At 44.5% G+C, this 27579-nt stretch overlaps 1 protein-coding gene across 2 annotated transcripts in view; it reads left to right on the forward strand.

Annotated features, from left to right (window-relative positions):
• DAPK2 (death-associated protein kinase 2) overlaps positions 1-27579 on the forward strand; it is a 107279-nt gene that overhangs the window by 68900 nt on the left and 10800 nt on the right. The window contains exons 5-10 of one of the 2 annotated variants that reach the window (XM_012728488.1): positions 13152-13281; positions 18744-18792; positions 19539-19565; positions 21585-21737; positions 22816-22861; positions 24170-24243. In XM_012728488.1, coding sequence (XP_012583942.1) covers positions 13152-13281; positions 18744-18792; positions 19539-19565; positions 21585-21737; positions 22816-22861; positions 24170-24243 — 479 coding nt within the window. The remainder of the gene's footprint in view (positions 1-13151; positions 13282-18743; positions 18793-19538; positions 19566-21584; positions 21738-22815; positions 22862-24169; positions 24244-27579) is intronic. The other variant, XM_012728487.1, reaches the window with a different exon arrangement.

Below are 27579 nucleotides of genomic sequence, written 5' to 3' on the forward strand. Positions count from 1 at the left end.
CACTGCCGAGCGGCACCAGGTATGCCTTTTTGCAGGACGGAGTACCAGGAAGTGGGGCTCAGCACCACCCAGGAACTTCAATGATCCCAACACAAATAAAGGCCTTCCAGAGGGCATTTTTGTGTGGTTCTATGTTTATTTTGGATTTGGGAGTTCCCCTTCTGATTATGGGTCTGTCCTCCCTCCCCTCTCTCCAGTCCTACCTCTGTCCAACTTGAGAATTCAGAACTAGAAGTTAGTCCTCTGGTCAGGCTTGTATTTTAAACAAAAAAAGTAGGACATGAGAATTGAATGAAAGTGTATGTAAACCAGTAACCCAGACGGTGAAGGCTTTAAAAAAATATTTCTATAAGTAATGGTAAATGGAATTAATTCCTGAGCAAGATACTCCGAAAATCCAAAATCCTCTATGCCCTGATCATCCTTTGAGCTGTTTTTTAAAATATAACATATATGGTATTTATGGCATAGAACATTATATTAATTTCAGATGTACAACACAATGATATGTAATTTATGTTACAAAATGATCACCACAATAAGTCTAGGTTACATCCATTACCACATAGTTATAACTTCTTCTCATGAGAACTTACAAGCTCTGCTCTTTCTTGGAGCTGTTTTTATGTTCATGATGTGATGGGATTGCCTTAAGCTATCATATAAAGGCTATTGAACAGAATTTAAATATACATGGTGCTTTCTAGAATATATTGTGCTTACATATTTGTCCTTTCATTTGATCCTCATGGCCAACCACTGATGTACAAGATACAGTCACTCTTTTACACACCAGATAATTGAGATTCAGAGAAGCCAAGTAACTTGTCTGAGCTCACACAGTATTAAATGACAGAACTCAATCGAACTAGTGCGGAAACACTCAGCAAAACTGGTGTCACCAGATTGTATTTCACCAAAATAAGAGTGTAGCTTTCTTACTTCGGGGGCTATGCATGTTACCCTCAGTTAATCTAAAGGTTTGAACTAGGTCATAAATTAATTTTTACACAGTTTCTCATCTGGCTACATAGTTTCTAGTAAACTATTCTATATATTTAAAAAAATAATTCATGCTATAGATTGTGCATGCATCTGAAAGTAGAATTTACACCAGCCATTTACTTCTATACTAAAACCTGAAGATTTGGAGGAGAAGTGAGAATTCAAAGAAATTTTAACTGTTAAGCTAGTTAAATTGTGAAAGAACCAGGCAAACTGAAAAGGTTTTATAGACAGTCAACAGCCATGGAAGGATTTTTTCCCTAAAAAAAATAAAATAAAATAAATTATGAAAACATTTGAATAAATTAGGAGAAGAATAAAATGGGCACCATTATATCCTCCCCTTGAATCAACATTTGCTTTGCCTCTTTCTCTCTAAAAGAAAAAATACATATTTGTATAAAAAGCATTATTTATGTATATACACACACACACATATGCATGATGTTAATGTGTGTATATATGTACTTTTTTGAATGTTTGGGTTTTTTTTGAAAGATAACAGTGGCCATCCTGACACTTCAGTATGCATCTCCAAAGACTGAGGCTTGCTCTTCTTTACCTATAGTAGCATTTTCACCCTTAAGCAAATTAACAGTAATTTATGGAAGACCTTTAAATTCATGGAGAAACAGGATTCCATTTCTGATTTAGAAAGAAAATTCTTCTGGTATGGGAGAGAAGATGGGTAGGCTACTTGGTGATTATGATAGGAATATGAGAAAGAGATAAACTAAAAGTACCCCATGAGCTCTTTTTAAAATAAAGCTTGATGGGGCTCATGGGTGAATTAGTGATGGGAAGTTCATGGGGATTACAACTGAGATGGGAAAAGGCACAAAATGATGTAAAAATAAACTATTATAATAAAAAAATGTAACGCTAAAAAAATTAAAAATATATTGGGCCCTCCCTGGTGGCGCAGCGGGTTAAAGCACAGCCCTGAGAATCTAAAGCTGCTTTGGCATGAGTTCGATTCCCACCTGCTCTGGAGGTGACCCATGGTGTGGCAGACCTCTCCTGACCCACCTGCTGCTCCCCTCAGCAGTGTACTTCATCGATCTGCCTGTTCTGTTCCCTGTTCCCCACTCTGTCTCTGTCTCTGGTGAAGCCTCTCACCGTCCCTGAGCCTCTGGCCTGTACCCCAGTTCTGTATGCACAAATAAATAAATCTTTAAAATATATATATATATATATAAGCACAGAATAAAAAATCGAGCTTGATGGTTGTTTTAAAAGGAAACACATTAAAACACATAGGAAATGAAGAAACATACAAAGAAGTTATCCACAGACAGCTCTTCACATCAAAAGAACCAGTATTAACATCTTATGTGTTTTCTCTAGTTTTATGAATAGGGGTGTGTGTGTTTTAAGGTACTTATAACTACACTACTTTCGCAATTTTCTCTCCTGCTTTTTTTTTTTCACTTTAATTTTAACCATAGCCCACAAGTGGTGTGAAGTAGTTTTCTTCGCTGTTTTTACACAAGTCTTTCCTGACTTACCTTACCCTCTAGAGTGTTCTGAGGGTGGACACTCATGTCAAAGATTAGTTTATGCCAGAGCCTCAGAGCGTGGTCCATGGGCCACTCATCTGAGCTCAGGCTGTGAGCCTGGAGCCCTAGGAATGTATGTTGGCCACTTCATCATGTCCAACTTCCCATAACCTAGGGTAACAGGGAGAAGTGGACTGAGGATACTGAATTCCTAAATGGTTGAGGAAAGAACAAAATGTAGCAAAAATTAAACTATGGAGAGGGAGAGTCATTAGTGAAAGAGCTGGAATATAGATTCTTTGAAATGGAGAACCTTCAGCCAACCAGCTGATTCTTACAAGATATAGCAGGAGGCCGCATGGTGAAGTGGAAAGAGGAAAGGGTTGGGGTTGAGCCTGCCTTTGAATCTCACTTCTGCTCTATGATATCAGTCACATTTCTGACCTTACTTGGCTTTGATAGTGGAGGTCATATTGACTTTCCTTCCTATCCCACATGAGTGGAGTGAAGGATCAAAAAGAGAGGGCCCTGCAAAATCTAAAATTGTGAATTTCAACAAATCTTCCTGTTAGACCACATTTCCCCCTATTCTTCTCATTCTTCCAATGGGACTCTGAAAGAGGCGGCCTTGGAATCATTCAAAGGTGAAAGAAGTGGTGCTGTACATCCAGCTGAAGGGGCACATACCAGGGCAGCAGAGTACTGTGCAAGGTTGACATGGGTTAGAGCAGACATCACGACCCCCATTTTACAGATGAGGAAATTAAGACAAAAATGAAGTGTCTTCTTCTTTTGTGCTTATTGCCTTGCCCTTTCTTGAGTACCTAGAGGTCTCTTGCTAAATAGTAGAGGGAAAGAACCTCCACTCTAGAACCCTACTCTGGCCTGGCCTTTACTAAAGTATCAGGTATTTAAACAATATCTTTTAAGTTCTACCCACAATTCCACCATCAACCCTCTTATTGCAGCAATCTCCATTAAAATGAAAGACTCACATTCTGAAAGCTAGGAGGGGTGGTGGGAAGAGTAGGTACATAAGAAAACCTGAACTCAGACCTGGCTCTCCACCACTTATTAGTTGTATGGACTTGAACAAGTCATTAGATTTCTCCATATCTCAGTTCTCTCATCTGGAAACACAATTAGAAACCTATTTTACTGAGGTTCAATGCAGTATTATTCTGGTAATAACAAGCGAGCCAGAAACCAGGTGTATGTGTACATACACGCACACATATACACACATTTATTATAATTGCTTTACTGATATAAAGGTTTGTAACATGTAATTTATAAATTAATAAAATAATAATTTTTATGGTAAATTCCATGGAATTGTTTGTTCTCATAGAACATATTCCTTGGCTTTGGTCAAACTCTTATATGAATAGCCAGTCCATGCTGCAGTTGACAAATTAGTGTGACACCAACAACAGCATTAGTTGATTTTTTTGTTTAGTTAACAAGAAAGGTGAAAATGAAACAATAAAGGTGTGTTGGCACTTCACTCATCTGCCAGTGACTTGAGTGACTCCTTTGCTGAATTGGATAATAGTTTCTGAATGTTGAAAAATGTTTCCTCAATTTTTTATGCTATTTATAAAATAATGGCTACAGACATGGTGCTGTTTTAATAAGTTTAACCTGTATCACTAAGTGATCACTGCCATCACAACTTAAGTTTGGAGTCAGGAAGACAGTAACTCAAGTTCTGATTTGTAGTGTCTTCCAGTTTCTATGATGTAAATCCACCTGCCATGGTTGCTTTCAAGAGACCAATGTGATGTCACTGACGAGAGTTGGGAAAAGGGATTCAGTAATACCCCATTATGTAATGTTTCCCCAATACAGAGGTGAAATGCATCGATAACTTCAAAAGCAGAGGAAATACTAAATTATAATTTAAAATAGGAAGTAAGTAGTCTTAAGTCTTAATGATCATTTTAAGTATAATTTTTAAATGTAAATTCATTATCCAATTTATTTTTTAATATTAAAATAATATTCTTAATAGCTCTAACAACAGGCTCACAAAACTTCTGCAAATGTTATAGTCAGCTCTTATGAATGAGCAGACTCAGCTCTAACACACACACCCTGCTTCTCTGATATCCTGAAGGTGAATGCATTTCGTAAACAGGATAAAGCTCTATTCCGGTTGACTGTGGTATAATTATAATAATGGCAGCCAGGATGTATTGAGCAGTCTCTTCTCTGAGTGTTTAGTCATTTTATCCACTTAACATCTGTGAGGGAGTGTCATGCCCATTTGCAAAAAGTGGAAGTTTCTAGAGAATGCCTACGGCTTTGTTGGGCTACTGCCTAAGCTCATCCATATTAATATGCCCATTTTGCAGATGAGGGACACAGGGCTCAGAGAGGTAAATGACTTGCCAGGGTCACACAAGTGACCCTAGTACAAGGCAAAAGTGCGATTTAAAACTGTCTCTCTTAAATAACAGGGCCCCTCTTTAATACTGGTTTCCAAACATTTGGGTACTGCCTGATTTTGACTTCTTGGAGAACTTGCTTTATAAAATTGATTCTGGACCCTTAGCTCCAGTGAATTGATTTTTTCAGTTTGGTATTTTCCACGTAGTATCCAGGGGATTCTGATGACCAACTAGTTCAGATGGGGACTCTCAGCACAGCGTGGGACTCCAAGTGACTAGCTCCAGGTCCAGATTCCTTGCTGGGTACATGGGAGCTTAAGCTATCCCCAACTGGGTGGCCATGAGGACCTCATAAGCTGATGTGCAGGAAGACCGTGGCAAAAACTAGTTATCATGTCATAAAGCTGGTATTACTGAATGCCACTGGTCCTGGAATGGCCTTGCAAATGAGTTGTTGTTTTCCTCCTTCTACCCCTCAAGAGCCCAGAGACAAAGTGAGTAGTGGCTTTCTTTCCTGCTTTCCCGGGCAGGGCAGCAGGAGGTCAGAGCCATGCAGCAGCCTCCTGAGTGAGTGACCAAAGGCTGTGGTTTAACAAATCCAAGTGCAACTGAGTTGGAACCCTTCCCTAAGCCACAGCTATGGGTTTTGTGGGAAAACATAGAGCTGAGACAGCAAGCTGATGAGGTACAGAGCAGAGATGGAAATGCCCACCTTGCCAGCAGGCAGAGATGATCCCAGCAGCTACTCAAGCACCAGTTAGAAGAAAGGAAGCAATGCGAGAAAGGAGAGAATGCACAGCATTTGGGGCCAGCCTGAGTTTGAATCTCAACTCCTTGGGCACCTTGGGCAAGCACCTAACCTCAATGAGCCTCAGTTTCTTCATCTATAAAATGGAGTGATGACAGTGACTACTCAGAGAATGAGAATCAAATAAGATGAGTGTGAATGCTTGTAAACTTTTAAGTACAATGGGTTTTGCTGTTAGGAACACAGAAAGAGCATGAGAAGAAGGCCCTGACCGCAGTAAGTGTGTGACCTGATGGGCAAACACACATATCAATACACAGGGCTCTTGGCAGTAGGTGGTGGTGCTACAGGTCAAGATTGCTGCATGAGTGTGGGGCAGGAGAAGGATGGCTGGGCTGGGTATTCAGATGAGACTTCCTTGTCTGCTGGAACACCCTTCTTAACAAGCTTCCTCTCCCTCTTTACCACCACCCACTCCAGCACATCTACACCAGAATGGCTTCTGTCACCTCCTCAACACATAACTAGTTCTGTCCACCCACTGGCCTGTATGAACCCTGAATTGCCTCTTCCAATCTACTGTGCTATAAGCAACATCCTTACTTGTTCTCTCCTCACAATACCAAAGCCCTATCAAGGAAGACTTGCCTCTCATTCCCATCCCTAGAACCCAAGCAGGCTAGTGATATTCAGGTACTCAGGAATTGTTTCCTGGATAAAAGAGTGAATGAACCAGTGCACACGTATGTATTTCTTGTACATCCTGCTTTTGGGAATCAATATAGATAATGACTAAGAGCTTAGTACCTGGATTCAAATCCAGTTTTCTCATTTACCAGAAGTGTGACACCAAACAAGTTACTGAACCTTTGTCAGCCTCAAGTTCCTCACCTATACATTGTAATAATAACAACAGAGTACTAAGAGAATCAAATAAGGCAGATAAGATGGGATGTACCATCATCTTTGTGATTATCTTTATGATTTGCTATTGAACCCATTCATGTATGCCCTGTCACATTCTGCCTCCTCTAGGAGACAGAGAGTGAACTGGCCTTGAATGATGGAGGTGGATGTTGGGCTGGGCTACACTGAAGCCTGTAGGGAGGGTCTGTCTGTGGTTTCATCTACAGAGCTCCAGGGTGAGAATGTGTGGAAACTGTGGAAACCGACCCACAGAGGCCTGGCACGAGAGATCCTGCTTTCTCAGGTTGCTGGGCACTTTCTGAACAATCTGTAACTATGCCTGACATTTTTAGTGAAAGTTCATAGGCAGCTTCCGTGTCGCCACAGCACAGACCTGCCTGGGCCCCTGCTCTGCTGAACTGAGCAGCTTCACCTGGCAACTGACAGGCCGTGTGGGTACCTGGGGAAGAGGCAGGGCCAGTAATCAGCCATGTTGGGCTCTGCTCCTTTCTCCATGACTTGAGCAGTTTCTTGATCTCTCTGCACTGCAACATGCAAAGATTAAATGATCTGAGGTCTCTTACAGTCCTAACATTGTGCATCTGGGGGTGAATAGAGGAGGGGCAGGGAAGCAGAAGTTGAGTGGGGGAGAGGTGGGTATGTGAAAGGGTATGTTTTCATGCTGTGCAGATGATTCGGCAGGGATTTGGTAGAGTTCCAAGGGATGACTGTTTTCAATGCTGCATCCCAGAAAGGAGTGAACAAATATAGCCATCACTCTCTGAAATCTTACTGGGCATCACTTCTTATGTGTACCATTTCTCTAAATCCTAGAACAATTCCTTTTTTTTTTTTAAAGATTTATTTTTGCATACAGAACTGGGGTACAGGCCAGAGGTGCAGGGAGGTGAGAAGATTCACCAGAGACAGAGTGGGGAGCAGAACAGACAGAGTGACGAAGTACAATACTGAGGGAAGCAGCAGTCGAGATAGAAGAGGTCTGCTGTGTCATGTGGGTCACCTCCCTGGCCAGGGGGTCAAACTCGTGCTGCAGTGGCTACTCTAGCTTTGTAGTGCTGTGCCTTAACCTGTTGCACCACCAGAGACAGCACTAAATCCTAGAACAATTCTGTGCTATGGTAAGTGGCCCATTTTACAGGTGGGAGACCAAATCTCCAAGAGGTCAAATGCCTTTGTCTAGTGACAGAACTGGGATTTAAACCCAGGCCCGCCTGATTCTGACCCCTGATATTTTGCAATTTATTACATAATTCCCTCTACCCCCCCGCCACCCCCCATGGCTGCCTTCACCTTGCAGGGGCTCCTAGACATGGTATACTGGGCTGCTGGGGACCACCCTTCTGGTTGGCACCATAGAAGATGCCACTGGCCAGATCTACTGATGGGCACATTGCTCCCTCCCACAGCTGACTGCCTGATGGGCTAAGCTGAGTGTGTTGTTTTGACAGGCAGGGGCAGTCCACCCCCTGGCAGTAGCTGCTTGGCCCTGGGCTGGGCAGAGAGAGCACCTATGGAAATGTGATCCCTCTCTTAGCCATTCTTTGGAGGTGACATCAGGTGTGTGGGTGAGGTATTTGATTGAAGTAAATAAAGCTGGAGGAGAATGCCAGGAGCTGGAAGTGTGGCTAGATTTGTACTACTCCAGAGGGCAGTCTGTTCATTCTTCCTTCCTTCCTTCTTGGGCCTAAGAGACCTTGTATGTCTTGCTTTGAGGTCCAGAGCAATGGGAATGTCCCCAGCCAGCTTGGGAGCTTGTAATTGCTGAGCTTCAAATTTGAAAGGGCTTGGATATGATCAGTATCTATTTTAGAGTCAGGGACTGAGGCCCAGAGGAGAGAGCCTGCTTAAACTCATCATAAAGCCTTGAGTGCTGAACTGAACCTGGAGTTTCCCAATACGCACACCTGGGTTTTTTTGTCACCACCCTGCCCGGTCTCAGGAGGAGGAAAGCAAAACAGCTTCCACCAAACCCTCCAGGGAAGTGCTGCTTAGCCTGTCACCAGGCCAATCTTTAGAACCCTCCCCCAAGTCTCCTTTTCCTCCTGACCCAGCTTGAAAACAGTCCCCTGGAGAGGAGTGTGCTTGAGCACCCCTAGTGGTGAAGACTCTTCATAGACAGAAGTGGACGAACCACTGGGTCTCTCAATTCTTTCAGTTTCCCATATTTCATGGGAAATATTAATGAAGCATGCAGATGCAAGTCACCATTGGGGATGCCAGGAAAGTTAAAACCAATTAGAATCATTCCATGGAGGCCACCACTTAGAAAAGTAGAATCACAGTCTGAGAGACAGCCTACAAATCAGGACCTCTTGCTCATAAGAATTGTTAGTATGGAGGGGTTGACTCATGGAAAAGTAAGGGAAAGTAAAAGGAGGAAGAGTAGGAAAGGCATTCTAGTCGAGAGAAAGAGCTGAAGCAAAGGCTAGAGCTATGAGATGTAGTTTGGGATATGCTAATACCACCCAGAAGGTGTGTGGGATGGTTGCAGGCAAGTGATGGGGTGTGAGGCTGGAAAGGTAGCATGGAGCAGCCAGTGCAGCCTCAGGGGCCCCAGCTATCAGGCAGGTGACTGAGGCTTTCTCTAACTGTCAGTGGGATCTCTGAAGATACAAAACTAAACTGGGTGATGTGGAAAGAGCTGCAGCTGGAATGTGTGGGCAGCCCAGCCTGACTCTGCCAAATGAGAAGGCAAACTATTATGGATAAATTTCTCAATCCTCTGAGCCTCGGTTTCCCCTCTTGGGAAGTAGGGGTAGTAACAGAACCTATCACTGAGGATGGCTGTAGTGGTCACATTGTGAACTAGTGCATTGCTTGCCTTGCTAAAAAGCTAGTGGATGTCAGTCTCTGCCTGGGTATCAAGAGGTTCTTAAGGGAGGTTGGGTAGCAAGAAGGATGCCTTTGTAAAAGCAGATGGAGCCAAAGATATAGGGTTTGAATCCACTGACTGGACTAAAATCCAGAGCAAGGCCACGTCCTCTGGGAAAGAAGCTGGAGACCTTTCCTGGTGGCAGGGAGCCCATGGCCTCCGTTTACTCCCCATCAGGGCAGAGCTGAGCCTGGAGCTACATCTGGTCTATGAGTGCTGATGTGGGGATAAGAATACAGATCCTGACCACCCAGCAGAGCATTCTTGCTGCCTACTCCTTGGGTCGCCTTTCCCCCAGGCCACATCACCTTATCCAGGTCCACCTTGCGACTTCTTTGCCAGGCCTGTTGTCTCACTGAGATGAGATGGCCCAACTCAGGAGAGTCCACAGCTCCTTTCTGAGCCTCTGGATACCATGAGAGGACTAGCTCAGGGGTGGGGCTTAGGGCCACTCCTTTGGGTAAAAGTATGACTCTAAGAAAGACATTCTGGGATGGGGTGCAGGTGCCAGGGCAGGAAAATAGCTGTGTCCGAGTTAGGCTGCCAGGCTCACACAGCATTCGCATTTCTCCACGGGTGGATTCCCAGAGCCCTTGAAGAAGCAGTGAAGGGGGAATCATTCAGTCTAGTGATTAGGAGCACAGCTTTGGAGTGTGACAGATAATGGTTGAAATCCCTGAGTCTATTTCAAAAAAAAAGGAATGATAACATCTGTCAGATAAGTAGTTCAGTTAACTATGGTGTGTGTCATGTGCTTCATCAATTAGCTGTGGGCCCTGCACATTCCAGGGCCCACTAGGGTGAATGACCTTCACTCGGGTTAGTTGCTGGTTGATGTCAGGCTCTCTACCCTGCTTTGGGGAGATGACAGAAAACAAGCCCTCAGGAAGCTCAAGACACAGTAGGGGAGACAGATAAGTAGGAGGCTGTTGGAGACAGTGGGAGAAACACTGCAATAGGGGAACAGGATGTTATGGGAACTAGGGAGGTGGTGTGTGTGTCCTTCTGGAGGAGGTACTATTTTTATGTAAATTAGAACAGGAATTAGGCAAGTTTGGAGTAGGGCCAGAGCAAGGGAGAAGTCACTGCTTGTGTGTTAAGTTCTTGGGCAGACAAGAACTTGGGGGGACAGGTAGGTCTAAAGTAAGAGGACATGGCCTTGCCCTGAGTTTCTCACAAGCTGGTGCAGAGGCTATTTGCCCAGAGTATGGGCCACAGATGTGAGAGGATGTGAAGCAAGGATCCCTTTCCCCTCTCAGGGTGTGCTTCCTGAGAACACTCCAGTTGTTTTTCCTTCCTGTCCTTCCCTGGTCTCATCTCTTCTGCCCCATAGCTTTGGTGTGTTCCCTTCTGTTGACTCCAGTGCCCACGACCTTTGCTCTATGATGATGGTGTCTGGGTCCTGACACACTCATGGTCAGGAAGATCCCAGCCCTGGCTCCTTCACCCTAGAGATAAGCTTAGGGCCATTCCTTGGAGGAAATGAGCAATTCTCAATAGGGTGACTGAAGAAGGGGGTGGAATGGAAGGAAGAAAAGATGCCTGTTTGGGAGATAGAGGCCAATAGGAAAGATGAAGCTTGCTGTACAGGGTGTGAGGACACTTAGGGTCCAATGGGCAGTGACACTAGGACTGGGCTTGAAACCCTGAAGTGGGGCCTCCCACCTGGGTGTTGTCTCTTGACCTTCTCTCATCCTTACTCTCCCTTCTGCAGAGCCTAAGAATATAACTCCTTGGGAAAGGACTTTGCCAATTTTTCAAAATAAAGTTGAAAAAATCTCCAAAGGGAAAAGAATAAACACACTTAGAAATGCAAAAGGAAAAGGAATTTTTTATTTAAAAAAAAAAAGAAAAAATAAAAGAGGCCCCAGTCATTTCATTTAAGTGAAAGTTTCCAGCCACTGTGATGTGAAGTCAGAAACTTCAAGGAGACCTGGACTATCTTCGGTCCAAATTCAGAATTGTTCAGCTAACAAGTAGGGTTACTTTCAGTCTACTAGCCTCTGTGCTCTGCACTGCAGGCGAAGAAGCAAAGAAGTCCTTCCAGGTGAGGGTCTAGTAGAGGAGTTATGACAGAGACAACAAGAACTGGTAGACAAGGGGTGCTGAGACCAGTGCCACAAAATAAAAAGTTCATTTGTAAGCACAGAGTGACATAGGAGAGCTGACTTCTGGTGGGAGTGGGGGACTCAGGGCTGGCTAGAAAAGGTTTCAAGGATGTGTGCTTTGAGTCAGATATTGAAGCCCAGGCTGGGACTCAGCAGGCAGAGATTGAGTAGAAGGCTTTCCAAGTAAAGCAAATGATGTGAGCAAGGGTGCAAATGGCAAAATTCTTTAGTGCTTTGAGAAACAAGGCCATTTGGTTTTCTTAAATACACATAACATTTATTTATTTCTGTCTATCTGTATATATGAATTAATTTGTTTTATTGAGATGTCACATAATATGCAACTGACCTATTGAAAATGTACAATTTACAAAGTTGTAAACTAGCACCAATTTTATAATTGTAGAAAAATTTTATCACCTCAAAAAGAAATGCTGTAGCTATAGAAGTCACTATCCAATTCCTCAGTCTGAGGTAGCTACTTATCTTTGTTTCTATGGAATTACCTATCAAGACAACTCATATAAATGGAGCCATATAATATGTAATATTTTGTGACTAATTGTTTTCACCTCGCATGTTCTTAAGATTCATCCATACTTGAGCATGCCAGCACTTTATTCTTTTCTTATTTTGCCTTCATTCTTTTTCATGACCGAATAGTATTCCACAGCATGGCTGACTCACATTCAGTTTATTTGTTCATCAGTCATATCCACATCGAGACTGTCACACTGTAGACACTTGTGTACACGTTTTTTGTGGTTGCATGTTGTCAGGAAGTTCCACCTTGAATTCAGCCTAGGACAGTCCTGGTGGAAAATGGAAGAGAAAGGTGAATTAGGGGAACCTATTTGTCTATTTTGTATTCTGGTTTTACTGGGACTCCACCCCTTAACAGCAGCATAGGGTAAGTGAGGCCAGGGCAGAGCTGTCCCCCCACCATCACACACCTGTGTTGTTGAGTCAGACCTGGCAGCTATTGGTCAGGCTGGAAATAGCCTGGGCAGCTGATATTTTCCCTGGAAGTCAGGTGCGCTTTTTCCTGTGTCATGCTAAAGGTCAAATGTAATTAAACATATAGAGAATTATGAAGCACACCATTAGTCTAGAGGAGGGGCAGGTTGTCAACAGGAAACTAGGCAGCCAGGGGAAAGAAGTGGTCAGGAAGACCAAGGTCAATAAGCCAAGTGTAAACCCAGCCTAAGCTGCACCACCCCCACTCCATGGTGCTCACATAGCCTGCAGTTTGTCTACAGGAAATGCTGCAAGTATCTCACTAGATCCATTCAGCAGTTGGGAAAAGATAGGTACTGCATTACAGGGCTCTGCTGTTTGGAGACAGAAAGGGGGTTAGGGCCAATGTGTCCAGTTCTGTTGTTAGAAAAAGATTTACTAAAGCCTGGGTCTTGTCCCCAGCCCTGTGCCTGTTTTTGAGTTCACATGAGAAGACTGAGGACACAAAAACATGAAAGAATTTATGCTGTTTTAGTTTCCTAAAAAAGAACACCAAGGCCCACCCTAACCCTCAAGCAAAAACACAAAACAGGGCTTTAATTACCATCCTTTTTTTGTGTGTTTTTTGTTTTTGTTCTCCAGCCAGAAAACATTATGTTGTTAGACAAGGATATTCCCATTCCACACATCAAGCTGATTGACTTTGGTCTGGCTCATGAAATAGAAGACGGAGTTGAATTTAAGAGCATTTTTGGGACACCGGAATTTGTTGGTGAGTTTTGGGCCTATTTTTCTCTCAGCTAAGAATCTGGGCTCAAAAAGTAGAGAAATCCCAGGAACAAATTCTGGTTCTGGCACCATGGCCTCTGGACTGAAAGACGAAGCCTTCGAGATCTCCTGGAGACTTAATGGTTGGGGAAAGAATGTCATGCTGGGCCTCTGGGTGAGGACACAGCCCTCTGTCTTTTAGCCCCCAGAAGGGCAGGAAGAGGCCAGGCTGTGCCTCAGGACTTTGCAGTTTACCTTGCCAGAATTGACCCCACATCCTGCTCTAAACTGAGTTGATTGTAAAGACTGTAAAGATTATTGTAAATTGTAAAGATTTAAAATTACCTTACCCTTTTGCATTCCATAAACTTAGCTTTTGTGGAGTAGCTTTTGATTTCCTGAAAAGGAAAAAAAGATATCATCTGCCAGATGCCAGATCCACCCACTAGCCGCTCTTGTGCTCCTGACCTTTATTCTTGCACAGGGGCCAGCTCTAGTGGGGCCTGGCAGCTCTCTCTTCCCTCTGTTTCTTGCACCCTTGGCCCAGGCCCCAGAATCTCCTCATGAGGCTTGGGCCACAGGTTGGGAGTCAGAAAGAAAGAGGCCTGTAGAGGGGAAAGGAATGAGGTTGAAAACTATCATCTCTTTGCTCTGGGGTTGGATATCAGAGAGGAAGGGAGGGCATCCCCTCTTCAAAACCTGGGGCTAACCACAATCTAATAGAAATGAAAGAAAGAATGTATCAGACCACCATCTTTGGTGAATCTTCAGGCCATACATACCAGCTCTGTAACCACTCTGGAATGACACCACAGAAGCCCATGGACCAGGACAGGGTAACAATGCTATGTGTCTGGTACTGTGCTGAGTGCTCTACATTGTCATAGTTAATCCTCAAATGACCTCGCGAGCAGATTTAATTATTTTCTCTATCAAGTACCTCGTTCAAGGCAAAACAACCAGTAGGTGGTAGAGCTGAGGTTCAAAGACTAACACACCCATCATCAAAGTCTGTGTTCTTTGCATTGCACTGTCTCTTTAAGAAGATCTTGCCCCCTGTGAGCCCCAAATAAAAGTGCTGGAAGGATCTTTTCAGATCATCTGGTCTGGTTTAAAAAATGTGGAATTGGAGGATTTTTTTTTAAAAAAAGATTTATTTATTCATACGAGCTGGGGTACAAGCCTGATGAGAGGCTTCACCAGAGAGAGAGTGGGGAGCAGAACAGGCAGACTGAGCAAGGACATTGCTGAGGGGAGCAGAGGGTGTCAGGAGAGGTCTGCCATACCATGTGGTCACCTGGGGTGGAGGTGGGGGATCAAAGTCGCACTGAAGCTGCTAGCTTGCAGTGCTGCATCCTAAACCCCTTGCGCCACCAGGGAGGGCCCAGAATTGGAGGATTTTAGTAAGAACACCCAAGGGTTTTTCTTTACTTACTGTACAACAGATTTTAAGTACTAGGGACACAGTGATGGTAGGAGCCGCATTCATAATGACACACCCAAGGTCCCACAATCAGTTGGTGACAGAATCAACTTGAACATCTATTTCAAACTTTGTCCAAGAAAGCAGTCACTGCCACCATTCGCATGTGGTAAAAGTGTATGTTTGTTTATTTAAGTTTATACAACTTCTTATTATTAAAACATTAAATAATAAGTAGTTCAACTAGAAACACAGGGCCACAGTGAATGAGGTATCATAAGACAGGATAGGATTCATTGTAAAATGAATGATGTGCATAGCTTTGGAATACTATTCAGATAAGAGATCCACTCTGGTGAAGGCTCTGGGATTAATTGGGAGTCAGTGAGGGGCACAATACTGATGTTGTGAGTGGGAGAGGAATCTGAAGGTGGGAAGAAAAGGAGCCAGAACAGAGAAGGAACACATTCCAGGTTCAGTGGTACCCTCTCTGGTTGGGTTCAGCTCTCCCAAAACATCATTCACTATAAATTAGGTGAGGTGAGGAGGAGGGAGGAAGGGAAGAGGATAGAGAGTCCACATACTCACACGGCTGTAGAGGGTTTTGCCTAGTGGTACGCTAGGGACTAAGGTGTTGAAATTCTCAGATGTTAACTATAAAATAGATGGCATGTATGAAAATAAAAAGTAGAATTACAAGAATGAGTAAGCAACAAGAGGCTATCAAAAAACGAGCAAGTAAATTTTGAAAAGAACCAGATAGAATGTTAAAAAATTCAATATATACGCACAGATATTTAAAACCCAGTGGTGGGGTTTTAATGTAAATGTCTAGCAACTGGATATCAAAACAAAATAAAACCCTAACTTATACCACTTGCCAGTTTCAACCTTTCCAACATCTTGTCACTGAGTTCAGAGTTCAGGAGATGCACAGAGTTGACTCTTGCCAGCCAGTATAACCTGGCTCCTGCCTACGGCATTTATACCTTATACCTTATACATATATGGGCTAGCTTCTTTAAGCCCCTGTCCAAATTATGAGACCTTCTTCTCCCTGAGATTCCCTGAGAACAATTTATAACCACTTACCCCCTACTCTTACCATTCCTTTGAAGTTTCAACCTGAGGCTCAGAGTAAAATGTGTGTCAGCTTCAAGGAGTGTGACTCAGTCTTCTGAAATGCTCTCCCTCTACAAAACTGTATTCTTTTTTTTTTTTAAATCCCTTTTGATACATTATGATCTCATTGGAAATAAGAGAAAAATTTAAGGGTACTAACTCCTTCAGCACCACATGTTCTATGCCCCAAAAGACAATGAAATGAACTTAGAACTGGAGCTGTGAGCAGAAAGAATGTTTGATGGGGGACGTTGTTCATGGCTAGGGAATATACCAGCATTTAGTCAGAGGCTAGCAAGACCTAGATGCTCAGGGACTGAGGTATTGAAATTTTCAGATGCTAACTATGAAACAAATGGCATGTAAGAAAAAAATAAAAGTAGAATCACAAGAATGAGTAAGCAACAAGAGGCTATCAAAAAAGTGAGCAAGTAAATTTTGATAAGAACCAAATAGAATGTTAAAAAATTCAATATATACTCATGAAAATTTAAAACCCAATGATTGAGTTAAGTAGCAGATTTCACATAGCTGAAGAAAGAATCAAAGAGTTGGGAGGCCGAGTTGAAAAAATACAAGACACAGGAATATGAGAGCAAGGACACGAAAAGAGGGTTAAAAAAAATGAAAGTCTAACAGTTCTGCTTAGAAAACAGAACACACCTTACTTAGTGTGTTGTTAGAAGAGGGTTAGAATGTTGGATTGTATCAAAACTTGTTAGTTATGTTGTATTAGACCTTGTTAGTTCCCCAGAGCCCTCCCTGGTGGCACAATGAATTAATGCACAGCACTGTGAAGCTAGCTGTAGTTGCCTCCACAGGAGTTCAATCCCCGGGCAGGGAGCTGACCCACATGGCACAGCAGATTCTCCTGTTTTTCCTGCTGTTCCCCCTCAGTCTTGTATTTCAGTTGATTTTCCTGTTCTGCTCCCCACTCTGTCTCTGGTAAAATCTCTCACCCGCACCTCTGGCCTGTACCCTACTTCTGTGTGTATATATAAATAAATCTCAAAAAAAAAAAGAAAAAGAAAAAGAACTTGTTAGTTACCCATAGGAAAGTCTCAAAGATGGCCATTAAAAATATGAAGTTGGGGGCCCTCCCTGGTGGCGCAGCGGGTTAAAGCACAGCACTGAGAAGCTAAAGCCACTTCAGCATGAGTTCCATCCCCGCCTGCCCCGGAGGTGACCACATGGCGTGGCAGACCTCTCCTGACCGGCCCGCTGCTCCCCTCAGCAGTGTACTTCATGGATCTGCCTGTTCTGCGCCCCACTCTGTCTCTGGTGAAGCCTCTCGCCGCCCCTGAGCCTCTGGCCTGTACCCCAGTTCTGTATGTACAAATAAATAAATCTTAAAAAAAAATATGAAGTTGGGGAAAAGCAAAAATAAAACAAAGGAAAAATCAATTTAAAAAAGATAGGAAAGAAGGAAAGTACATACACAATGGACAGACAGAAGCACATAGAGGACAGAAATGAGCAAATATTTTAATCAAGCAGATAAAACACTGGAAAGTGAGTTGTGCTTCTCAAACTATTTGGTGAAAGAGTTTTTAAAAAAATTCTTTAGTTGGTGCTGAGCTGCTTCTTTAAAAAGACAAAAATAAATAAATAAATAAATAAATTCATAGAAGAACCATCACTGTTCAAATGTCACCAGAGTCACATTGCTATGAGTCTCTGAGTGCTTGCTCCCAATCTCTGCAAGCTATCTATGGACCACACTCTATGTCATTGTCTTAAGGAATGTCTTTTACCTGTGTCTTAGCGGATATATACAGAAAAGTTCATAGTGATGTGTTCCAGTAGTTGAAGACATGAAAACCATCCAAATGATTGCTGAGAGGAATAGCTGAATATTAGTAGGCTGTTTTGCCTCACTTAAGACATTTTAAATAATGGACTGCATATAAGACTTACGTAGTCCCAAGAAGTTATGCTGTGTAGCCCTATGGTTAAGTGACACATTACTAATGGACTATTATATAGTAGTGAAAAAGAAAGATTATGGATAAATATTTAATGTTAGAAGGATCATGTTGAGTGTAGTGGGGGACGGGGAGAAGTAATGCACATCGCATGCAGTGACACATTTTTATAAAATTAAAAATAAAGCAAGTCAGAAGAATGTTTTCAAGTAGGGAAAAGTAGGAAAGTAGGGAGAGGTGGGATGGTGGGCAACCATTTGATATTGATCTAGATGAACACAGCCTTTCCCATGGTTTTGTCTTTTTCTGTTAGTGGTTAAACAAGCTCAATCCTGCTCCCTTCCATAGCCTCTACCCTCTCTTTCTCCTCCATTTTATCACCAAGCTTTTAAAAAAATTGTTTACACACTTAGCTCCTTTTCCCCTCAGGCACTTCTTACTCACAATGAGTAAGAATTCAACACTCACCTTCATGTGCTCATCAACTTGACATCTACAGCATTTGGTCCTCTTCTCTTCTCACCTAGACTCTGTACCCTCTCCTGGTCACCCTATCTTCCCCTGGATACCCTTCATCATTTCAGTGGTCCCCAAGAATGTCCCCCCCCACCCCTCGGGTAGAAGGTACCAACTTTTAAACTAGACTCTACACTTTCTTTTCATCTCCATTATATCATCATCCATATAAGCACTAACTTTACTGGCTTTCACCTTATCTCCTGGCCCATGTCCTCTTGTTTCATCTTCTTTCCCCACCCTCCTTTTCTTTTTCTCTGTGGTTTCCTTCTTCTTACAACCAAAATCTCTTTGTAAAATGGTTCTGCAGGATAATAGGCAACTTTCTTCCTCAAAATTCTTAGACCTATTTTACCTCCATCTGTTGCTATGATTTTCCTTAGTGAGGATTTAGGATAGGACATTTGAGATGTCAGTTCCCTACAACCATCTCTTATTATTTTCATATTCCTGCTGACTCTTCAACATGGCTTCTTTCAGCTCCGGAAATCGTGAATTATGAGCCACTGGGACTGGAGGCTGACATGTGGTAAGTGGTATAGGTGACCAGGTGGCCTAGGGATCCTTCTAAGGCAGGAGGCCTCTTACCCTTCCTCCAGCTGACATCCCCTTTGACCATGAGAGACTCTGTCAGAGCCTCTGGATGCTCCATATGTGCTAAACCTGTGGCCTGGGCAGCTGGTCTGAGCCTGGATCTGTAGCCGCGATCTGAGAATAGTTAGAATGGTGACTGAGGCAGAGAACACAGGGAGAGGTAAGCTGGAGGTGCATCTCACCCCTGAGGCCTGCCAAGGCCATGAGAAAGATACTAGTAGCATAACTCAGTTAGTCAGCTGGTCAAGTTCTCGCAAAGAGCCTCTTATGTTCTAGGCACTTTGTTGGACCTGCGGATATCTCAGTGAGTGATTCTGCACTGACAGGACTTGTTTCATTTGAACATGCTTTAGAATTGGTTGAGCACCTTGATTACCAGTTTTCTGAAGTCTTCCCAGCAGTCCTGTAAGGTAGTTATCGCTTTCCTCATTTTATGAGGAGAGAGAGGCTTGCAGGTGATAGGAACTTGCCCTAATCTCAGCCTACAAGTATAGGAGTCTGATTTCAAATCTGGGACCTTATACTCAAGTGTCCAGAGCTTGATGGCTCCTTATGTGACCCCCGCTGCTGCTGAAGAGAGGACTGGGGTAGAGAGGCACATCACTCCCCCTGAGAACCATGTGGGGAGTCTCTTGCTGGTCTGGGATTAGAGTCTTGATTTGACTGTTCTTTATTTTACAGGAGCATAGGTGTCATCACCTACATCCTGTAAGTATGCCTGGGGTGCTGACCCTATTTAAATCTGAGGAGGTGGGGAAAATGGGAAAGAAGCAGGCAGACAGACAGTTCTGGAGCATCCACACAAAAAATAAGTAAATAAAAACAGATGTGTTAGATCTGCACAACAAACTTGAAACTAAACTCATCACCTGGGGATGAGGTTGGGCAATGACCCAGCCCTCCGTCCCGCTCAACCTGCATCTGCTCCCCTGCCATTGCTGAGCACCCACCTCTCAGCCCCACCCAGACAGAGGTTTCCTGTGAGAATGTCAGCTTTCACTCAGGCCTGGGACAGCTCTGCAGCTCCGTGTCCTCATACATCCTGCCCTTTCCCCTTCCTTTCCCTAGCTCTCACATTCTCTCTCCTCATTCCCCAGAGCCTTTCCTTCCTGTCCCTCAAGTACTAAGTTGCTCAAGCAGAGATTTCCTGTCTAGCTCTGTATGTAGTAGATCTGTCACTTTCCATCTCTGTGGCCTTGGGCAGTTACTAACCCCTGGGCCTGCTTTTCTCATCAGAAAAATGGAAATCACAAATGTCCTGCCACAGCTGTGCTGTGGGGGTTAAATCAGCCAACACCCACATTTCCTAGCACTGCTCTGGCTTACTTTTGACTGATTAGTAGGTGTTCATTTCGTTAGTGCTTTCTAACCACTTTGCTCACCACCCACAAGGAAAATGCTATTTCATAGCACCCTGGGCAAGCACAAGGGACGCCAGTGCCGTGTAGCTGAGGGCATCATTCTCTCTCCACTCCTGTAACAGTTCTCTGCCTCTTCCAGTGGGGCTTGGACTGAAAGGTCTGTCCTAGGTGGTCAGCCCCCTTGAGCTCCAACAGAGAACCTCAACCACGAGTGCCCATTGGGTCCACTAGCTCAGGTTAAACTTTTATGGCTTGTTCAGGAGTTTAGAGGTGATCCTACAGAAAATGGGGCATGTGGAAGGTTATTTGTGTTCAGTAACAACAATAATAATGGCCTTCAATTCCAGAACCCTTTTTTTGGGCCAGGCTTATCTGAAACATTTTACATTTATTTAGTTTTCACAGTAATCATATAAAGTAGAGGCTTTTATTTTCTTTGTTGTACAGATAAGGAACTGCAGCTCAGAGAAGTTGAGTATCTTACCTCACTTCACACAGCCAATATGTGACAGAGCTGAGATTCAAACCCTGAATTGAAAAATTAAATTTCTTTTCCAGTACACCTTGGTGCTGTTATGCTTAAGCAATGACAGAGAAATATTTAGTAAATGGAACCAGCAAAACTTTTTGGCCATTTAGATGTTTCTAGGTAATGGAAAGAAGTCAGAGATGACCCCTGAGTTTTGAGTTTGCGTACATTTGTGAAATATCATCATCAATTGAGGCAGGGAGTGCAGGGATAAGGGCTGGGCACAGTGACTTCTGGGACAGTAGCATCTCTTGGGTCAGAGGTATCCTTTATGACACTGGAATATGCATCACAAGACAGTAAATGTAGGAGACACTATTTGAATAACACATCCTGGACAGATCTTCCAGGGAAACCTCTAAGAACCTTCTGGTCACAATGGCTATCAATTTCCATGCTTCCCACACTTTGCTCAGGCTGCTTCCTTAGCCCAGAAGACCTTCCAGCTCCTTCTCTGACTGCTGGCAGCCTCTTCATTTTTCAAGACACCATTGGTGCAAATATCAGCACTGTCAGGAAGCCTTCAGGGGGCTTTCCCTCTCTCTTGTGCTCCCCCAGTCCTTTGCCTAGTCTCCTGTTGTATTTTCCTTTGATGAGCCGTGTCGCCATGTTTCTGTTCCCTCCTCTTTTGAGTCCTTAAAGGCACATTTTCTCTGACAGATCGTTAGTAGTAGCTCCATAAAGTGTGTTAAACTGGACTCAGTTGAAAAGGCTGCTGATTGGCTGCCCAGAGAGGGCAAGCTGTTGCTAGGAACCTTTGGGCCCCCCACACAATGCAAGTCAGGAACCCCCAAATCCATTCCCCACTTTGTCATATGTTCCTTCTTGTGTGCTCAGCCTAAGTGGAGCATCCCCTTTCCTGGGAGACACGAAGCAGGAAACACTGGCAAATATCACAGCTGTGAGTTACGACTTTGATGAGGAATTCTTCAGTCAAACCAGTGAACTGGCCAAGGACTTCATTCGGAAGCTTCTAGTTAAAGAGACCGGGTAAGAGAACAGACAAAGCCTTCTCAGGTACTTGCCTTCTCACACCGCCTCTCCCATAGATGGGTCAGTCTGTCGCTGTCCTGCTGTGGCTGTCATCAACACCATAGTCATCTGGGCAGAGCTGAGAAGTGTGCACTGGCTGTGACTTAGCATTTGTATTGTTTTCTCAAGTTTTTCTGCTTGCTTTTCCTGCTGAAATGTGAAGAACATGTGTGTGTGTGTGTGTGTGTGTGTGTGTGTGTGTGTATGTCTTTCAAAGTCAGCCTGGGTTTCTGTTGGGCTTATTATTCTGTGTGGTTTGTCCTAGAGGCATCTGGAACTAGGAATTGACAAGGAGAGTGGCAGTTTTCAAGCCAGTTCCCGTGGCAGTGGGGGGAAGGCAGACTCAGAGGGGTCAGAACAATGGGGGGCTTGAGACACACTAATCCTACTCCCTTTTCGGCACCCAGAATGAGCTGTGGGGGTCAAAGGGAGAGATGCTCAGGGAACTGTAAGGAGGAAGGTACTCAGAGCAGAGCCTATATAGGGCAAAGTCAAAGCACAAGGACACACACACACACACACACACACACGTTCACATTTCAGCAGGAAAAGAAAGCAGAAAAAGCTTGAGAAAACAATTCAAATGCTGTCATATCTTCTTGGTCCCACAAACTTCTGAGAGGTCCAGCATGAGATCTTTTAAAGTGCGGGGGCCAGATTTCCTCACCTGAGGGCAGTTCTAGGATACCTAACTAGCTACAGAGCAGGGAAGGGGAGAGAAGGGATCTGGGAGGCAAATAAAGAAACAGCCCGAAGGTGGAAAGCTGGAAGTTCAACACAGCATTTATGACTCTGCTATATGTGGTGGTAGCCCTGCAACTTTGGGGCCTTAGGGTTTCCCTATCGGAGGTCCGCCAGGAACACTTTCTCTGGATTGCAGCCAGCTCCTCATCTGTCACTGCATTCTCCATCAAATCTCACTGCTGCTTTGGTGGCAGTGGTCGAAGAATGCCAAAGCCCAGGTCTGAGTATGAGTGCAGCTATCGCTCTGCTTCTGTCCTTATGGCTCATCACTGTTTTCTGATTCTCATTACAGGAAACGGCTCACAATCCAAGAGGCTCTCAGACACCCGTGGATCACAGTAAGTGCAGTGATGAGTTCCAGAGAGCAGGCAGGTCCCTGCTCTGTCTCCTAGGCTGGCTGGGGCAGCAAGATGCAGAAGCATCGCTTGTAGCATTTTCCCCCTCCCACACAGATTAAAATTAATGGGTGGAGGGAGGGGAGTGGAAGCAGGCAGAAAGTTTTCTACAAATATGCTTTATAGGTTTTAGTTCGTATTTCACAGTTTCAGGTGACCAATGAAATAACTCCCACAAGCCTCAGTTGAAATCCTTTATCTTCGGGGTTCTCTTAGAAAGTATGAGTTGGAGGATGTAGCACCTTGGTCCTCAAAGCAGAAATCAGGGTTCCCTACCTTAGAGATCAGCAATGATTAAGAACCTCAATTCTGAGATCTTATCTCCTTCCTTTGACTCTGTGTAGAAAGAAGGCTGTCACTCATACCAGCCACTTGGCTTCAACAGGCTCTTTGAAGCCTCAGAGCATGGGGCTTCAAGACGGAGGCCGGGTGGGAAAGACTAGGGATACCAAGATGAATCCCTGCTTAATCTGCTTGGTATGGGGGCTTCCAGCTACTGTCTTTTCAGAGGGTCACGTCCTCCAGTCACAGTAAGATGCTAGTGAGAAGCACTTGACAGGGTAGGAATCAGGAGTGGGGATACTGGCACTAGTTCTACTGGCTGATGAAATGTGTGCTCCCAGGGAGGTCACTGACTCCCCACTCACCGGAATCGTGAAGTGAGAATGCTGGTCAGGATGATCAGGAGCTAGAGACCTCTGGAAGGTGGACAGTGGAGGGGAGGGCTGGAGTGTTCAAGTCTTCTTTTAGTTGAATGATAGGGAAGACCATCAGCCCTCCTGGTTCAGGGTGGGTTCAGAGCACAGAGCTAGAGAGTTTCTTGTGATGCCTCCCCGCTCAGCATGCAGTGTTATCCAAGCTTCTGGAGCCAACTAGTCCTGAGGGGAGCGGTCTCACCTCCTCCCTCTGTCAGCCATGGCCTCGTGTGTTCCAGCCTCTGAGTGGATGCCTGCAGAGCCCTGGCTGTCGCCTGCTTGTCTGTGCCAGCTCCCCTTAAATGCTACGCGTGTGGAGCCCTCTCTAATGACTAATGACCACCCTGCCCTGAAGTAAGCAGGCAGCTTACTTGAAGTGGCACTATGTTCCTTAACCTTCCTCATAGTCTTTGGGGGTATCCATCCACCCCAGGTCTTCTCCTCCTGCATGTGGTGAATGCCAAAGAGGTCGCACGTGTGTCTTCCACCTGCACCTCAGACTGCCTTGGAGCAGGCATCAAATTAACTCTGGCTCTTCTGTCTAAACACTCACCAGTCCAAAGGAGAAGTCAGAGCCCCAGAGCAGCAGAAGACAGAGCCCAGCCAGCTGAAGACCAAGCGCCTGAGAGAGTACACTCTCAAATGCCACTCAAGCATGCCCCCTAACAACACCTACGTCAATTTTGAGCGTTTTGCCCGCGTGGTAGAGGATGTGGCTCAGGTAGACCAGGGATGTCGTGCCCTAGCAGGCACTCATGACACTATCCAGGATGATGTGGAGACCCTGGTCTCCATCTACAATGAGAAGGAGGCTTGGTACCGAGGGGAGAGCGAGAGGACCCGGCATGACCTATCCCAGCTCAGGTATGAGTTCCGCAAGGTTGAGTCCTTGAAGAAGCTCCTGCAAGAAGACCTCCAGGCCACAGGGTCCAGGCTTGGGAGCACAGCCAGGAAGTTGGACCAGCTGCAGACACAGTTTGAGGCTCTGAGGCAGGAGCTCTCAGCAGATCTCCAGTGGATCCAGGAACTGGTGGGCAGCTTCCAGGTGGAGAGTGGGCGCACAGATGGCCTAGATTCTGTGTTCGACTGGGATGCCAGCGAGTCCCTTGTGGAGATGCTCAACAGATTGAGCAGCAAGGAAGTTTTGGCCGGCTTGAAGCCCTGAACCCCAGAAGCCAGTCAGTAATGCATCCTAGATGGTTTGCAGAAGCACATTCCCATCTCGGAGATCAACCGGAATTATCCTACGTGTCTCAGTAGCATAGTCTTTTACCCACTTCGCAGAATCTAGGGTCACAGTGTGTTAGCTAGTTATTGATTCTGTACCTTCCTTCGACAACCTGATTTTCTGGGAGGGCACTCGTAGGGCAGCCAACCTGTTAACACAAATGCGAAAACCTGTCCGTCTGTAAGCCCTTCTCTAGAGGGAGGGTGGCTGACCCTGGAGGCTGCTTGATCATTGATCTGCAATAATGAATTTGTTCACATCTCACTTCCTGCCTCTAAGCCTTTTAGATGTCAGTTCTTAGGTAATATTTGTGTTAACTAGGGATTACCGTAAATCAGCTTGGGGCTTTTCCTGCTCCAGAAGAAGGGAGTTAAAAAGCTAAGAAAATAGTACCTTTAATTTGCATCGACTTTTCACTTACCAAGCACTTTTGTCTATGACTCCATTTGATCCTCAGAAGAACTCTGTGAGAAAGGAAGGTGGGTGGTATGATTATTGTTGTTACTGCTATTTCCATGTACCTGATGTAGAAACAGAGTCAAAGAAAGAAAGTGACTTACTCAGGTCATTCATAGCTATTTGATGCAGAATAAACAGAAAACCAGGATGACTGACTCTGGGATGCCATACCTGGGAAGAAGTAGTAAGGCTTTGCTGTCATTAGTCATCTTATGAGTAAAGTTAAGATTCCAGCAAAAAAGTAAGCAACTCCAAGTATTCTGCCAAGGGTAGGTGGGATGCTTCAAACTGTCACATCATCCCAAGAAGTGTGTCATATAAGGCACAGCTCATTGGTCTGTCCTGTCCTGTCACTGTTCAAAGATCAGCCTGCAGAGCAGGAATAAGGGGAAGTCCTTCTCCATCTCCCTAGCTCTGGCTCAGGCCTCCAGCCTCAACAAGAAGTTTCCTTTTCTGGTGTACCTAGGGCATAAAAAACTTCATGAGGGTTTTTTGAGAGGTTGGGTATTAAGATCAGGAAGTGGTTCTTGACCCCACACTTGGAGCACCTTGCCCAGGGACTGTAATGTCTTCCCTTTTTTCCCAGAGGAGGGGCCAGTGACCTAGTTCATATAGCCTGAGCATGGAGTATGGGCCCATCATTGTTCTAAAAGCCTGGGAGAGGGGAACATGTTGTACAATTTCAAAGGGCCTCACAGTATTACTAAATGCCCCCCTCAGATGGCCAGGGTAAATGTCATTCCCCATCTGGAGATAAAGGAAGCAGAGAGAAGGCAGTTTGTCAAAGGTGGCAGTAGTACAGTGATGGGAGCTGTCAGTGGTGAGTCTGCTGCTCTTTCTGTTCTACAGAAATTTACACTGCCCCAGGTTGCAGGAATTTACACTCCACTTGTGGGGCAGGTTACAACCAGACTCTGCCATCCATCTCTTTACAAATGGCACCTACCCACTACCAGCCATGCTGCTTGGCACTGGGGTACAATATTGAGTGAAAATGGGTACATTCCCTGTCTTGGCGAAGTTCAAAAGCTGGTGAAGAAGTCCAACATTAATTAAGAACTTTCTGCAAATACAGAATCATAGCAGCGACATATGCTATGAAAGAAGTCACACCACCACGAGCCTGCTATGGGGTTTTGAGCTTTTCAGGGAAGGTGTTCCTGAGGCAGTGGCACTGGAGCTGAGATCAGCTAAGCAAACCAGGGAGAGAGAGAGAGGAGTGTTCCTTTGGGGCTGTTATCCAGGGTGCATGAGAGGCTGAGAATGCATGGTCAAGAGAAAGCAGGAAGGGAGGAAATAACAGTGTGATGTAGACACAGTGGGAGAAGATCAGGACCAGCAGGACTTTGTCATATTAAAGACCTAGAATTAACGGGAGTCATGGTGGAGGTTAGGCTAGTCAGCAACTATGCTCACATACCCAGTGAGCTACATAGTCAGGATGTGTGAAGTTTAGGATGAGAAATGAGATTTTGATCCCATGAAACCATTTCTTCAAAACCCTATCTCTCATTCTATCATCACTTCTAATATTATATGCAATACTTTGTCTTATGTACTAAAAAATAAGAAAGTACCAAGATGGACAATCCAATAGGTGACCCTACACTCAAAGCTGGGACAGCCTCATGAAGGGGGTGAATGAGAAATAAAGCCACCAGGCAGGAAGGGAGAACAAGGGAATGTGTGTGCTTCTACCTTGATACCAGGTGGAAGGAGGAAAACGCCTCCCACTGTGAGTAGGCACTAGGGCAGCCATGCTTGTACAGGTTTGCTTTCTGCGTTGGCATGGTCAGAAATATCCAGAAGAATCTCAAGCAGACACTCTATAACTCAGTGGCTCCTGGTGGCAGAGGCAATGTGGTCATTTTCCGGAACCCCTGCCTTCATTTCAGATTACTAGTAATGTGATCTATTGGGAAATGCACCTTGATTTTAGAGGTGGAAAAACATGCATCTTGGACTCAGTGAAAGGTGCAAGCCCTCTTTCCCATGCCCTGCCGGGGAGAATTGGTAAGGATGACTCATCTGTGACTGCTCCAGGGACTTATCTGCCCTGTCATGAGATGTTTGGCTTAAGACACTGCAAATATTCAAAGTTGCTTTGGCCTTGTCAATAGAACTTGGCCTTCATACAATCAGATTTTCTAAGAAAAGGAAACCCCCAAATGAGCAATTCAAGCAAACTTCCCTGTGAAGGTCAGAATAAAATGTAATGAAGGGGTCAGTGCTGATGATTTGAATTAGAGAGACTGGGAAAAGGGGGAAAACGGTTATTT

Source organism: Condylura cristata, unplaced genomic scaffold (genome assembly GCF_000260355.1).
Source record: "Condylura cristata isolate star-nosed mole 26May11 unplaced genomic scaffold, ConCri1.0 scaffold00023, whole genome shotgun sequence".
Classification (NCBI taxonomy): domain Eukaryota; kingdom Metazoa; phylum Chordata; class Mammalia; order Eulipotyphla; family Talpidae; genus Condylura; species Condylura cristata.